This window comes from Marmota monax, unplaced genomic scaffold (genome assembly GCF_021218885.2).
Source record: "Marmota monax isolate L192 unplaced genomic scaffold, Marmota_monax_Labrador192_F-V1.1 WCK01_AAM20220418_F8-fsc00193, whole genome shotgun sequence".
In the NCBI taxonomy this organism is placed as follows: Eukaryota; Metazoa; Chordata; class Mammalia; order Rodentia; family Sciuridae; genus Marmota; species Marmota monax.
In genome coordinates, this window is record NW_026695203.1 from 3,826,533 (window position 1) to 3,841,976 (window position 15,444).

The following is a 15,444-nucleotide window of genomic DNA, read 5'->3' on the forward strand; positions in this document are numbered from 1 at the left end:
CAGTCTGCCCCTCCCTTGCCCCTGGGCAGCCAGGCTACACATCCACTTCCAGTGGTTTGAAGAGCTGGCTTCACCTACTTTGGGGATTTCTGTAGCCAGGGGTGCCTGTGCTGCTAACAGTGACTTTAGCTGGGTCATACCAGTGGGGAGTCTTGGGCTCTTGGGCCTGGGAAGGTGGAGGACAAGATGGCAGTTAAGCCACACTGAGGCCTCGTGCAGATGCTCTTGGAAGGAGAGTGGGTGGCATTGTCTGGGTAGAGGACTCTGAGGGCGCGTGGCCTGGCGTTGAGGGTGTGGGTGTTGCAGTGAGTGTAGTGTGGCCCCTGTGGCAGCTCCCCCCACCCTGCCTCTCCCCCTCCCCTCACTGCGTGTCTCCAGCACACAGCTGTCACCAGAATCCATCTCTGTCACCACCCCACTGTGGGGCTAATGAGTTCTCCTGTGAAGCCCCTCAAGCACAGCACGTGGGCCAGCCCCACCCCAGCCCGAGCCCTGGGCCTGCCTCCGAGGGTCCCTGGCCTGCCTCGGAGTGCACATGGTATTAGGAGGCCCAGCCCAAGGGTGCTGGGATCCATGTTCCCTGTCCACATCCTGCTCCCAGGAGCACTGTCCAGACGGCCCTGCAGAGAACACACGAGAAGAGGTCTGGGCTTCCTCTCATCTGATTCCTCTGGTACTGGCCCTTCTCCTTAGCTCAGGGCTACCATCAGTTAGATCATTCCTTCTAATAGCCCTGACCCTGCAGGGTAGGACCTGTGCCAGGACGCCAGGTGGCCATTGTCCCTGGAGAGATGGGGAAGGACCACATCCTTTTGGTCTAGCAACTCCCTCCTTGCCTTACCTGCCCTCCTCATCCAGGCCTCCCCCTTCTCCAGAGTCCTGAAGAGACCACGAGAGAGGCATCAAGGGCCCCTAGGACATCATGACAACAGGGACACAGTATCCTAGGCAGTGAAAGGGCACAGTCTGCACTACCTCCAGACAGTCCACACCTGAGGGAGAGCCAGAGCTGTGCACCAGAGACACTAGTAAGTTCACAGTGTTCCCCAATGAAAGGGCCCCACAGCTGCCTGTTCACAGGCAGGAGGAACCCAGTGCTCCCATGGGGCATGATTTACCCCTGTCACCAGGCAGGTTAGCACATGCTTTCTGAGTGTGTCCATCTGGACTGAGGAGCTTGGGAACTGGCCTACAGGAAACATCTGGCCCTCGCCTAAGTAGGGTAGCCTCAGCCATCCCTCTCCTGCGTACCAGTTCCTTTCTGATTGTGTGACCCTACCTGGGCACATAGTCTGCCCCTTTGCTGGGCAGATGGAGAGGAGGGATGGCAGAAATGTCTTGGAACACGGAGAGAAGGGTCAGTTGTGGTGGAGCGGGGTTTCTGGTCTCCAGAGAGGAAGAGGGAAGGCATGTGTACGTGCCCTCTCTCTACACCTGCTGGAGAGCAGAGGCTCAGCGGGCTGTGGCTTGTCAGTCATGGGCCAGCAGCTGAGCTGAGACCTGGGCCCCTGACTGATTGTCAGCATTACCCAGATTTTCCTGCCCTCACCAGGAGCTGCTCCCTTTGGGGAGAAAGTTGCTGATAGGGAGGAGTAGTTCAGGCTGCTGGGAGGCCAGGCTGGGCATCTGAGTCCCCCAGGAGTCCCACTTGTCGCACTGTGTGCTTTAGGGACCTGTGACAGTACTTGGGTGCCATGGGCTTCTGGGCCTGTCCTCTTATCCTTGCAGGGTGAATTCTATGGGGTGTGACCTGCTGGCCCAGCACCAGGTCCTGCTCCCCTGCCCCCTGGGTCTCAGGGAAGAGGATCCGTGGCCAAGTCCTCTGAGAGCAGGAGTCCCCCATTGTGAGCAGCAGCTCTTCATTGCCCTGGGCCATGGTCAACTCCCGTATCCCTCCTGTTAGACGTGTCTGCCCTGCTCTGCTTATCTTGTCATCTTTCCTCATCAAGAAGTCACAAATCTGGTTTCAAACTGCAGTCCTGGCGACAGAACAAGCCATGGCAGAAACCAGGGCTGCTGTGGGCAGCCGCGTTCTTGGGGCCCAGTTCAGCTCCTGTGTTGGGCTCTTGAAGCCAGCCTCTCCCCTGCTCCCGCCCCTTCACCTAACTGCTCATTTGCCAGCCCTCACCTCTGCCACCTTCCCTGCTCCATCTCCCCTTTGTCCGCCAGCCTCCACAGCTCTTTAGTGGCAGTGGTGACCAGGCAGCCTCTTTCCCTGCAAGCAGTGGCTTCCCTGGAGGCTGTGGAGGCTCTATCCTGACTGTGAGAGGAGGGCCTCTGTTGACTCTGGAGTTCAGGCAGGACCCAGGCCTGTCTGGGCACCTGCTGGGGACAGGGCTTGCCTGGAAGCAGAGCCTTGGCGCCAGGGCCTCCCCTACTGATGGAGGCTGGCCAGGCCTGCGGAGAAGGAGTTGGTGGGCAGGCCTCGAGCTTCGCGCCCGAATCTTGCCTGGCCCAAGAGAGCCCGCCGCAGCCTCCCCCGCTTTGCAGCCAGCGGAGCCATTCACACAATCACCTTCTGTTAATTCTATCTGCAACATCAATTAAATTGTTTGTAGAAACTAATTGAATGTGGCTTAATCACACATCTTAATAGCTTTCCACGCTCTGAACTCGTTGTTAATTCCAGTAATAAAACGAGATGAGAACGCTGGCTGGGTAATTAGCGAGGAGGCTGGGGAAGAAATTGCTGTTTGATGGTGGGTAATAAAGGCAGCCGTGGTGACCGCTCTCCTGAGCAGCCGCTGCCACCGCCACCACCACGCTCCCTGTTCTGCTGACGGAGGGAAACGCTGTTGCTCTGAGCCTGAGGTCCCTGTCCCTGCTGCTGCTCCTCCAGGCTCCATCACTAGAGTGTCCTCCAGGCCCAGGCTCCATGGCTCAGCTCTGGACCTGGAGCTGGCTGGGCCTCGGACCTGGAGTCAGGTGCTGAGGGTGTTGGCCTGCCCGGCGCAGAGTGTCTGTGGGGGGCAGTTAGGTGCTGAGGTTGGGCAGTCTCTTCCCCTGAAGCCAGTTTCTGGCTCCTTGGCCCTGAACCGAGCACCTCTGTGCTGCTCTTGTTCTTGGCATAGGGTCAGCTGCTGCCACGTCCCAGCCTGGGCATCCCAGGGCTCAAGTGGGGAAAACTGTTGCAGCAGCAGTGACCTCCTTGTGAACTGGAGCAGCCCGAGCCCCTCCTCAGGAGAGGGACTGCAGCTGGGCCTTTGGCCAGCCAGCTGTTGACAGTTGTCTAGAGCAGCTGATCCAAGATGCAATCATGTACAGGGACTGGGGATGGGGACTAGCAGGGATCAGGGATCAGTATGTACAGAGACTGGGGAATCCAGCACGTAGAAACTATGTCTGGGAAGAGGGGCAAGACCGTGAAATCACATGTTGGACACCAGGCTGGAAGCAGACCAGAGGGCCAGCAGTGACTGGGGGGTGGAGCTCAGTCAGCTACAGAAGGATCGGGTAGAGGTGCCTTTGGAGGGCCAGGAGGGGTCCCCGGGTATGTCTCCCACCCAGCCACCTTGGTGAGACCCGGGACGTCTCAGAGTGGTCCTGCTGGGGCGGAGGCTGCTCTGGTTCATTCCCCATGTCTTCTACAGGTCTGAGACAATGAACAACACCCCAGAGCAGGTGTGCCCTGCAGGACTGGGGTGGCAGGAAGGCACAGACGCAGGGAATGGCAGTAGCAGGAAATGGGGGCTTCTCTTGAGCACACCTTCCAGAAGCGACTCCTGCACTCTGGTCGTCAGGCTTGGGCCCTCCAGTAGGCTTCTGCCTGGGAAGGCCACCTGGAGAATGAAGGCAGCCACCAGCTCTGCCAGGCCTCGCAGGGCTGGACTTGGCCCAGGCCCTTCCACCGTGTGTTCACTAGTGCAGCCCACCTATAGCAGGCCTCAGGCCAGAGGCCAGTGTTTGGGGCTCTCATTGCCTTGTTCACTCACCTCTTCCTCACTGGTAACGCCATGTTCTCCTAGTGACTAGGGACCAAGTGGCCCCTAGGCTATTTGATGTCCTCTTTCCCAAAATGAGGGGCAACCCTTGAGCCCTGATAAGACCCCCTGCCCTCCTACTGCTTCCTGAGGGGCAGCCACTCTGCCCTTCTGTGTGGAGAACATTGTCCCGTTTCCTGGGAGCCGAAAGGGTACGGTAACCAAGCAGCCCACCACCCCAGGGGTGCGGGTGGGAGGCCTGGGCACCCACAGGTAGCCATGTTTGGAATGCTCCCCCAGGGAAGAACTTGGATGCCCAACACCCCAGATGCCTGTGAAGGGGACACGAGGAGCCCATTTTTTCTCATCAGCGTAATTAGTCAAATCAAATCAAGCCACGCCGGCTGATCCTTCTCTCAGGAAGGTATAGAGACCCTGGAGGAAGTGCTGGCGTACTATAGAGAGGGGCCCGGAACCACCAGGGAGCCTGGAAGCAGGGTCAGCAGTCGGGAAGGGCAGGCGAGAAGCAGTAGGGGAAGCGGGCCTTCAGGCACAGAGGGCCGTGCCACTGCTCCACCCTGGTGTCTGAGTGGGGCTGGGGTCCAAGCACAGCATACCCCCCACTTCCTAGGGCTTCTTTCTGGCTGACTTGAAAGCTGGCTGAGACCCGGGCCCAGCGCAGGCTCTAGGAGCACAGCCTGAGTCTGGTCTGCTACTTCCCAACTGATCTTGGGTGATAAACCTTCCTAAGCTCAGTTTCTTCATCTCCAAAACAGGCGCAGAACTCGCCGTCAGGTGGTTGGGAAGATCACACAAGACAATGTGTGAAGCATACATAGATAATAAACCCTGCTCTCGTGCAGTAACCCCAGCATACAGACGGGCAGATGCACTGACAGTCCCCACCAAAAAAGAGTCCGGGGTGTGAATCCCTGGACCTGCTGCTGCACTCCTCGGTTCAGCAGGGAGAATCAAAGCCTGCTCCTTAAAAGTTTGACAAATGCTTGTTAATCAGGCACCTTCCCAAGGTCTAGGGACTCTCTTAGACTTTGAATGTTCCCAGTGGCCAGCTGGGGTTGGGAGTTTGAGAAATGGGGCTGAGTGCCTCCTGGCCAGCCTTGGAGCTTGGGTTTTCTCCATCATCCATGTCTGAGTCTGCTAGTTCTCTCCTTGGCCACAGGGGTGCTGTCTCCCTGAACCATCTCCAGGTTGTACTCAGTCTTTAAGGACCTCAAGTCTTGGCACTTAGCTCTAGATCCTCAGGTCCCAGTGAGACCCTGTGAGCCCCATGGGGATCTGGTGTGATCCAGACCAGGAGGTGTCTGTGGGCTTCGGAGCCCAGCTTTTTGAGACTGAGCTATCCCATGACTTAGCAAAGCAAGGAAGGACCTAGGAATCGAGGGGCTGGTGCTGGAGACCTGGCTGCCCCGGGATGCCTGTCCTAATGCATCTGTCTTGTGCACACGGCCTCTAGGATTACATGCAGAACATCCATGGCAAGGAGATCGACCTGCTGCGGACAACGGTGAAAGTGCCAGGGAAGCGCCTGCCCAGAGCCACACCTGCCACAGCCCCGGGTACCAGCCCGCGAGCCAATGGGCTGGCCATGGAGCGAAGCAGTACACAGCTGGGTGGGGGCACAGGTGAGGCTGCCACCATGGTGGATGCTGAGAGTGGCTGCAGAGGGGCCAGGGAGGCACATGTTCCAGGACCGGCAGTTCTCAGCCCAGGCCTGGGGCTCTGAACACATGGCCAGCCAGCACCATGCTTCAGGAGCATCTCAAGTCACATGCTGTGACCCGGATGCAACTCTAGCAGGGTGGTCAAGTAGCCTTGGCTGTCAGGTGGGCCCAGTGGTCCCAGGACCACCTCACTGCATCTGGAGCCAAGGGAGGCCAGCATCCTAGTTTGCTGTGTGGGGCAGAAGGGGACAGAACCATCGGAGGCCACCAGGCAAACATCCTCAGGTCTACAGTGAAAAGCCGGGTCTCTGCATATGAGGGCTGAGTTTAGAGAGGATCCTGAGGGTGGGAGGCACCGTATGTCCAGCGATCTGGAGTAAAGTCGTGCTGAGAGGCAGTTATGGCCACAGGGCAGCCTGGGCTGCTTTTGGTGTGATAGCTTTGGTAAAAGGCCCTCTGTCCTCCAGTGCTCCCTTCCTAGCACCGGCTCATCCTCCTCCCCTGGGCTTCTGCTCCTGGGCCCCCACCCTTGCTGGGGTGGTCTTGCCCAGTCAGTTGCCCTGAGCTGCCTGGGTTACTGGATCTCTCCTCCATGTATATCTGCTCGTCCTCCTAGACCATCAGAACTTACTGTCTCTGGGCCCAGGAACTGCTGCTGGGGACACTGCCTTGTCCTGTTCCCGTGCCCAGCCTGAGGTATCATCAGGGCAGGCTTTCAGCCAGGGTGCATGTGGAGATGCTGGGGTATTCTGTTTGTCACAGTGATAGATGGTGTTGGATTTAATGGACAGGGGCTGGGAACACCAAGTCCCCTGGAGGTGACCCCAGTCAACAGTCACTCCCTCGAAAGGATGGTGGGACTTGTGCTGAGGAAGTCCAGGCCGAGGGGTGGTAGGTGAGGTGCAAGCACCCAAGTGTGGTCCTTGTTTGAGGCAAGGCCCATGTGGCCACCACTGACCCAGCTGGCAGTGTGGGGGCAGCCAGGCAGTACCGACTGGGCTGGCCAGGTGTAGTGGATGTCCACACCAGGTCCCAGGGCCACAGCACCACCATGATGTCGAGACTCTTGTCCCTGTTTTCAGGAGGAAATCAGGGCTCAGACACCTGAGAACACAGCCCAACTGTGAGCAGGAAGCTGCTGTTTGGACCTTAGCGAGCCTGAGGGGACTCGTTCTGTTCCCTCCTCTGAGCCGCCCTGAGCTCAGAACAAGGGAGCCCTTGAAGTGAGCGAGGGACAGCTCTAACAGTGAAGGAAGCTGAGGAGAGGACAGTCCCTCCACCGGGGTGGCTAAGAGCCTGGGGTGTGCCTGGTGGGGCCTGGCCCCAGTGGCACAGATGGGAGGCTGGGGGTGTTCCTCCGTGCGGAAGGCAGGGTCTTGAGCCCCTCTGGTCGGGGTGGGTGTTCTCAGGAGGAGGCGCAGCACAGGTTTGCCGAAGGGGAGCCTGGGGAGCTGAGCCTTGGAGTCAGGTGGCCAGAGGGAAGCAGAAGGCTGCTGTCCTGTCCCCGTCCTGGGCCCTGATGTGCTTCACACTGCTGCCATAGTCACAGAGCCCACCCAAGAGCAGGAGCGCATGGACGGCGCTCACCAAGCCCCTTCCCGCTGCCGCACACTGACACCGACCCTCGCGCACACTCACACATGTCTCTCGCTCACCGGGCGATGTTAACATCTCATTATCTTTGTTACTGTAATTACATTATCCGCTGCTTTATGCAGAATTATCCTCGGAGGACTAATTGATGGCTCCATGTTTAATTCATTAATCATTAGCATCAAATTCGACAATTACAGTGCACACTGATTGTGGGATTGCAGGCGTAATGAGGGGAGAATTAACAAAGAAAAGGGAAAGCACTTTCCCTCCCTCAGGGTTTTGGGTTGGGGGCTTGGGAGGAAGTTGGGCTGTGATGTCTTTGATGGGGCCTGGGGTGGAGGGGGTAGGCTTTGGAACCTGGGAGGAGATGAAAGCAGGAAGTGGTGGGGAGAAGCCAGGGTCCCTGGAAGGTTTGTTGGAGGTGGGAGAGAAAGGCCCATCCAGGAGGGACCCGTGAGACCCAAGGAGGGGCTGGGCAGGATTCAGAAGGGCAGTGTCAGTGCATTACCCTGGGCTGGCCTTGTCCCCGCGTCACCAGGTGCTGACCCTGTGTCTAGTTCTCTCTGGCTGTTAGGATGAATACAAGAAAACACCGAGCTCACGCCTGCTTCTGCGCTGGGTGTCTGGCCTGCTCTCAGACGGCCGTGTCCGCTCAGGCCTTCCTGTCCACCCTCCTCCATGCGCTTGCAGGGCCAGCCTGGCCCCCGCTTGCTTTCGCCCCTGGCTGTCCACCTTTCTGCTAACCTCCACACCTGGCTGGCTCCTTGGCCCATTTAAACATCCTGGCTTTGGCCCACCTGTTCCCAGAGCCCTGTGGCCGCTTCTCTTGGCTTGGGAGTATTGAAGGAGGGGAGGGACACCTGGGTTCTCGGGCCCTTTAAGGCCCTCTGAGGCCCATGGCTGTGTTGCCAGGCTCTCTGCAGCAGGGACTCAGCCTGGGCGGGGGCCAGGAGAAGGCTGAGGTGCTCTGCTGGCTTCACGGCTGGCCACATCTGCCCAGCCTGGTACTCCTAGGCCTTCCGCTCCCCTGGGCTCTGCTGTTCTTCCCTGATGGGAAACGAAAGATTAATTTTCTCCAGCCCAACAGGATAATTACTAATACTAATTAGACATAATTACTTGAATTTGATACACTTATTTCTCGTTAGAATGGCAGCAAGTCTTAGGCAAATCAAATGACATATGTGGACCAGCACATAGGGTATAGGGCCTGAGCCAAGGGACAGTGGCACCTTGGCCAGGAGCCCCTCCAAGACCCTTGCAGTGTCCTGTGACCCTGCCCTTTCCAGTTGCAGTCACAGTGAGGAGACAGCTGTTGTGTGGTTCATGGGGAGAGGGGGCAAGAAGGTCCAGGGGGCCCTGTGAGGCCGCAGGCTCCACAGTGTGCCTGGCCTGCACCTGGTGACCCTCCCACTCCTGGCCATTACCCTGCTGTGGCCCTTTTTCCAGGAAGGTGTTTCTAGGTGGCTCCCATTGGCCTCCCCTCCCAGTCTGACTTTCCGCCTTCAGGTGCCCCCCACTCGGCCAGTAGCACATCCCTGCACTCCTCCGAGCACCCCCTTGGCACTCGGCCTGGGCTGGCCTGCACCCCCACTCCTTTGCGTCCCCCAACCTGCCTGCTCCCTTTCTAGTTCTGACCGGTGGAGGGAGGCCACTGCCCTGCCCGGCACACAGCACCCTGGTGAGTGGTGGCTCTCTGCTTCCCACTCTTCTGGTACCTGGTTAGGTGACAGAGAGGAGGGGAGGCTGCAGCTGGACGGTGCCCAGGCTGAGGGTGGCCCAGTGGAGCCCTCCAGCGCTCATGGCAGGCACTGCACTGGGGGCCCGGGGACCCTGCCCCTTTGGAGCAGGAGTAGGGGCTCTGGCCCTTCTCCAGCCCCTGCCTGGGCTTTCTGCCATTCGCCCCTCCCCTTGGCTCCAGTCTGGCCCTCCAGCCAGCGCTGGAGGCCCGCCCTCTGCAGCTCCTCCTCCCCGTGTCCCCAGGCGGCGCTGGTGGCGCCCTCCCGCATCCCCATCAGCCCCCTGCGCAGCCAGCTCATCAGCCTCTCCGCGGGGGGGACAGGGAAGCGGCTGAGTAGGGAGGTCGGCGGCTGGGGACTCTAAGCCATGAGAACTGGTTCTGAAGGCGGCATGGCCCACCACCGTGGGCGGGGGTCCCTGCAGAGTTGTCCTAAAGGTTCTTTCCACCTGTGCTGCTGTCCTCCAGGGCCAGACTGCCTCCTCCCGCCCACCCACCTAGCGTACTCTCCTGGGATCCTCGTTTCCACCCCTTCATTTCCTCCTTTGCGTCCCCCAACCTGCCCCTACCCTCTTGGTAGTTCAAAGGCTAAAAAAAAAAAAAAGTGGTAACAACTCTCCTGTCCCTTCTACCCCCTAGTGGCAAATGAAGGTGAAAAGACAGGGAGATAACCCAGGGTGTCACCTGCCCCTGGTAAGCCAGGAAGTGGGCAGACAAGCCTGTCCCCTGCCTCGCCCCAGCCTACCCAGGGGGCACACTTGCTGTCCTCCCTGATGACTCCCAGAGATCCGCCCCAGGCCCAGCCTCTGAGCACTGAGCTTCCTTCCTGAGCATGCCCACCTGTGAGGAAGGACCTAGCCATTAGTCTCTGCCCACCCATCCATGGCTGGGCCCTTCCCTTGGGTCACTGGCTGATGGCCTGCGCTGGCCTTGGTGGGACCCCTCTGTTGAGTCTGAGGGAGGCAGAGAGGCAGGGAGGGAGCGCGTCTGCCTCTAATGAAGTTTGACATTTAGTGGTGAGCGCCGGGCGGGGTGTGGGAGCCAGAGCTTGATTAGCGCGCTCTAATTGACAGTAATTAGGCAGCTCCCTGATTGTTTCTAATTCTGCTATTAATTGTGAGGAGCGGGGAGTGTGATTGAGGATAAATTTGGTGCGGAGCTGCTGGGGCTTCAGCTCCCTGAGTTCCCTGGGCCGCCTTCCACCCCTCCAGGCTGCAGAAGCCGGGGCCTCCCTCTGCCGTTCCCCTGCCCGCCTCAGTTTCCTTCTCTGCCCGTTTCCTCTTCCACCGCTGGGGGCCTTGGGACTGGGAGACCTGGGCAGGACCCCATCCCAGAGAGGGTGCAGGCCCGCGGGCTCTTCGGGTGCGGCTCGTACAGTGGCAGGACTGCCCTCCCCAGGCCCCATGCCACCTCTCCTCTTCCCACACATCTCCACCTCTCCCCTCACCAGCCAGTGGCCCAGCTGAGGTGCTCAGTTCCAGCCCCAAGCTGGAGCCTCCCCCATCTCCCCACTCCAACCGGAAGAAGCACCGTCGGAAAAAGAGCACCGGGACCCCCCGACCAGACGGCCCCAGCAGTGCTGCTGAAGGTTAGGGGGACCCAGAGGGAGAGTGGGCCTAGGAGGTGGGCAGTGGGGTCTGGGCACAGTACTCCAGAAGTCATGCCGGTTTCTCCAGATCGATGGATGCGGCACTTTCTAGGAATAATAGATGCTAACTCCATAACCTCTTTCGATAATTTGGACCCAGGATTTTGGAAAACGTCCTGTTTCCTCTCCCTGAAACAGCTGGGAGCTTCTGTCCTTTCCCCACCCCCTTCTCTTCGTGATACTGGGAATTGAAGGTAGGGGTGCCTTATCACTGAGCCAGCTCTTCTGTATTTTGAGATGGGGCCTTGCTAAATCGCCCAGATTGGCCTCAGACTTGCAATCCTCCTGCCTCAGCCTCCTGAGTGGCTGGGATTACTGTGCCCAGCCCTTCTGTCATTCTTCAAGTCAGAGACAGCGAGCTGCTATCGTAGCTCCTCCAAGAGTTGCCGGGAGGGACCTGCTTTCTGTGTTTCTTGTATCACCCACAAGTGTTGTGAGTGCTTCGCATTTGTGCCTGGGTCAGCTGAGTTCTCCTGAGCCAAAGAGCCCCAGTCCTTGACCAACTTCCTCTCTCAGTCTCTTAATCACAGTGCTGCTCCCGCCCCCGACTCTCTTCCAACCTCAACCTTCTCCGTGACTGGAGTCTCTTGGCTCCCAATTGACTTCTGTGGACTCAGTTGTCATTTCTGCTCTGACTCTAGGGTTAGGGGTGTGGGTCAGGTGGGTGGAGATGGCTGCCCTTTTGCAGCCAGCCTGGGACACACAGTGATACTTAGCCATCATGGCACAGGTGTCCGCTATGGTCCAGGAACCAGAGCCCACAAGCGCTGGGGGAGCCAGAGGCTGAGGCGAGAGCTAGGTGGGGCTCGAGACTGGTGCCTGGGGAGAGAAAGGCGCTGCGTTTATCATGTGGCAAGGCGGTTCTGTTAAGGGTCCTGAGAGCAGGGGCCCAGCGGAGGAGGACTTCCAGGGCCCAGGTGGCACTGAGGAGGGGCTGCCGGCAGAGGTGCAGTGAGGACTTGGGTGGGACAGCCCTGGTCCTCCCACCGGTTCACATGCTGTCTCTCCAGCCCCAGCACAGGTCACACTGCCACCTCGGGGGCAGGGGCCGCTGGGAATGAGATCCATGTGGCTGTCCTCTAGGGCTGGGAGCACAGCTTGGAAGAGCTTCATCGCAGTGCTTGGGGTCACAGTCCAGCCCCAGCACTTGTCACTACAGATGTCCTCAGGTCCCGATTGGCTCACATCCTACAGTTCCTGGAGAAACCATCTCCCCCCATTTGCCCTTCCTGCCTGTCTGTGCCAGGGCAGTGGGGGAGGGGCCCCACTCCCAAGAGCCCCACGCTGACGCCGTCAGGAATATTGGGTTTAATGAGCTGCAAAATGAGGCGGCTGCAGCTGACATGTACGAATGGTGCCCACCACCGCCTCCCCCGCCACACTCGCCTTCCAGCGCCCGTTGTAGCCTTCTCCAGACGCTGGGCCCGGCTTTCTCCAGGTGCCCCTCTCTGGTCCAGACCACACGTGGCAGTGCTGGGGAAGCCAAGAACTTGCACCCCACTCCCCGAGGCTCCACAGGTGGCTAGGAGCTTGCCCTAGTCTTGCAAGGTCACCTGCCAGTGGTCCTGGAGCGTGTGCCCTGGGGCCGGGTGGACACGGCTGGGGAGGAGGACGAGTGCAGGTGGAGCTGTGCCACCGGGTGCCCTGACGTGACTGCCCTCCCCCACAGAGGCAGAGGAGTCCTTTGAGTTTGTGGTGGTGTCCCTCACCGGGCAGACGTGGCACTTCGAGGCCTCAACGGCGGAGGAGAGGGAGCTGTGGGTGCAGAGTGTACAGGCCCAGATCCTGGCCAGCCTGCAGGGCTGCCGCAGCGCCAAGGACAAGGTAGGCAGGGGGGCGGCCACCCCGAGTGCCTGGCGGGGAGATGGTGCTGTGGCTGACTGAGTCCTGTCTCCCTCCTGGGGCAGACCCGCCTGGGGAACCAGAATGCAGCCCTCGCGGTGCAGGCCGTGCGCACGGTGCGAGGCAACGGCTTCTGCATCGACTGCGACGCCCCCAGTGAGTGTCCCGGCCGTGGCCCTGGGAGGGGGGCTGCAGCTGCAGAGCTGGCAGGTGGCGGGGGGCCTTCCCCGTGTCCCCTCTCTGGTCACCCTTGTCATATTATTGTCCTCTCCTCACCTAGACCCCGACTGGGCCAGCCTGAACCTGGGCGCCCTGATGTGCATCGAGTGCTCAGGAATCCACCGGCACCTGGGGGCTCACCTGTCCCGGGTCCGCTCCCTGGACCTCGACGACTGGCCACCTGAGCTGCTGGCTGTCATGACTGCGATGGGCAATGCACTGGCCAACAGCGTCTGGGAGGGGGCCCTGGATGGCTACGCAAAGCCCGGGCCTGAAGCCTGCAGGTGAGCAGATGGGGCCCTGACGTTGGCCAGGATGGGGGACAGCTGGCGCTCCCAGTGTGGGGAAGATATGCTGGGGATAGTGCCCAGCGGCTGTGACAGTGTTAGAAGGGTTAAACTAGCCATTGCTCTGCCTGGCAGTTGGCCCCTTGGGTGCCCCTCCCCCTGGGCGCCTGTCACTCAGGCGCCTCACAACAACAGGCCCTTTCTGAGCCGTTATCAGCAGGTCAGGGGGCCAGCAGGAGGCGCATGCGCAGGGCTCCTATCGCTGTGTGGTGCAAGGCCCTGGCCTGCGCTGTGAGATGGGGAGAATGGGTGGTAGATAGGGTCGCTGTGGCCCCCCTCGGGCCACCTGCTTTGTTCTAGCACTGCCAATGGGAGAGTACAGATGACCAGATAAGCTGCTGCTCGGGCCTGCCTGGATTCTTCCTGCCCTCTCGGCCCCATGTCCCTGCTGCCCCCCCCCCCCCCCCCGGGGCTTCCCTTCAGTGTCCCTTCTTTTCACTTATGCCCTCCTTTTACATTCCCCGCTGCCCCTGAATGCCTGGCGTCTCTGGGGCTTTCCTCTCCTCCACACTCTCATGCACCTCATACCCGGCCTCCCTGTCCCCCACCTGGGTGCTCCACGCCTTCTCAGCCACCTACAGCCCCCGCAGGCTCGGTTCCGTTCGGTGGCTCATGCTTTGACGGACCTGTGCTTGCAGAGAGGAGAAGGAGCGCTGGATCCGGGCCAAGTACGAGCAGAGGCTCTTCCTGGCCCCGCTGCCGAGCTCGGACGTGCCACTGGGGCAGCAGCTGCTCCGGGCCGTGGTGGAGGATGACCTGAGGCTGCTGGTGATGCTGCTGGCCCACGGGTCCAAGGAGGAGGTGAACGAGACGTACGGGGACGGGGACGGGAGGACGGCTCTGCACCTGTCCAGTGCCATGGCCAACGTGGTCTTCACACAACTGCTTATCTGGGTGAGTGGGGGCGCCTCCGGCCTACCCTGGCCTTTTTGCCCCAGCCTTCAACAGCCCCCCCAAACTTTCCTGCCCCGTCATGCCAACTGAACGTGTTTCCTCCGGCAGTACGGGGTGGACGTGAGGAGCCGGGACGCGCGGGGCCTGACCCCACTGGCCTATGCCCGCCGGGCCGGCAGCCAGGAGTGTGCAGACATCTTGATCCAGCACGGCTGCCCTGGGGAGGGCTGTGGCTTAGCACCCACCCCCAACAGAGAGCCGGCCAGCAGTACCAACGCCTCTGCTGAGCTGCACCGCAGCCCCAGCCTCCTGTGAGGCCCAGGAAGAAGGCAGAGAGGCCAGAAGGACTTCGTGGCTTGGGACCCTCCTCCCTGCAGGCACTGGGGGAAGCGGGCACATAGCCAGAGAAGCAGGGACACGCAGCCAGGATGAGAGGAGGGAGAAGTCAAAGGGATCCGAGGAGCGGTCTGGGGTTCGAGCTGCAGCAGAGGGAGGGAGCTCGGTGCTCAGCCCTCTGCCCTGCAGGGCCCCTGAGAAGGGACGGACCCTTTGGAGGTGCCTGTGAGGAGAGGGGGGCGGGACCTCTCCCTCCTCCAGACCCCTGCCTCCTAGTGCCAGCCCCCACAAGCACAGGGCACAGGATGGGGGTGCTGGATGAAAGAGACAAGAGGGTGATCTGTGAGTCCCATGTAAAATTTGTACATTGGAATATTTATGTTTGTGTACATACTTGGTGAGCGTGTATGAGGAGCCAATAAACCAGACGTGTGTGGCCCTGATTCTCCCTCACACTCTCCCCTCTGGGAGTGCCCCTCACCTCCACCTCTGCTCATTTTTGCTGTCTCTGTTCTAAGGCTTTCTCCCTCCCTGTCAGCCAGACCCCAGGCTTCCTTCCCGCAGCCGCCGCCTTGCATCAGTTTCTCTTGCTCTCCTGGCAGCGGTGTAGCTGTTTGTGGGCAGCACAGGGAACCTGATGGGACGGAGCAGCCCTTCTTCCCCTTGGGTGCTGCCTTCACTGCACCCCTGCCCCCACCATCCCCAGGAAGCTTTCCAGTGGTCTCTGACATCAGTGTCCTACCTAGTGACGGCATGCCACAACCCGGCCCTGGCCACAGTGTACCAGAGGGCAGGAGCATGCCCCTCCCTGGGAGTCTGAGAATGTGCCCGGACCTTAGAGCTGATGCCACAGGGTGGGCAGCTAGCTGCTGAACGAGGCGGCTGGGGCACAGGGGCCTGGGCTTTGCTTGTGAGCAAAGGGGAGGGGGTGGCAGAGCAGCCACCTGGACGCCCACCAGCAGCTTGCCCAGCTGGGGGCAGGACAGGAGCCTCTGCCTTTCTTTCTCACCATATCCCTCTTCTCCAGGGATCCAGGGGCAACTGTACTGGCTCTTGAAGGACAAGAACTGGCTAAGTTCAGGTCCCAGCTCTCAGGAGCCTGTTGTTCCCCGTTCCTGAAACCACTCTGCTGGCAGCCCATGTTTCCTGAAGCCTCTTGGGTACATGGCAGGTGTGCTGGCTGGTGCCCTGCGTGGGCACCTGCCTACATGTAGTAAATAAC

At 60.1% G+C, this 15,444-nt stretch overlaps 1 protein-coding gene across 5 annotated transcripts in view; it reads left to right on the forward strand.

Moving 5' to 3' along the window:
- Window positions 1-14,665, forward strand: part of Agap3 (ArfGAP with GTPase domain, ankyrin repeat and PH domain 3) — a 52,586-nt gene extending 37,921 nt beyond the window's left edge. For 3 of the 5 annotated variants that reach the window (XM_046429863.1, XM_046429865.2, XM_046429867.2), the window contains 7 exons: window positions 5,395-5,563; window positions 10,387-10,524; window positions 12,254-12,408; window positions 12,492-12,582; window positions 12,707-12,929; window positions 13,631-13,886; window positions 13,995-14,665. In XM_046429863.1, coding sequence (XP_046285819.1) covers window positions 5,395-5,563; window positions 10,387-10,524; window positions 12,254-12,408; window positions 12,492-12,582; window positions 12,707-12,929; window positions 13,631-13,886; window positions 13,995-14,201 — 1,239 coding nt within the window. In that variant the 3' untranslated portion in view covers window positions 14,202-14,665. The remainder of the gene's footprint in view (window positions 1-5,394; window positions 5,564-10,386; window positions 10,525-12,253; window positions 12,409-12,491; window positions 12,583-12,706; window positions 12,930-13,630; window positions 13,887-13,994) is intronic. The other 2 variants (XM_046429864.1, XM_046429868.2) reach the window with 1 other exon arrangement.
- The last annotated feature ends 779 nt before the right edge of the window (window positions 14,666-15,444 follow it).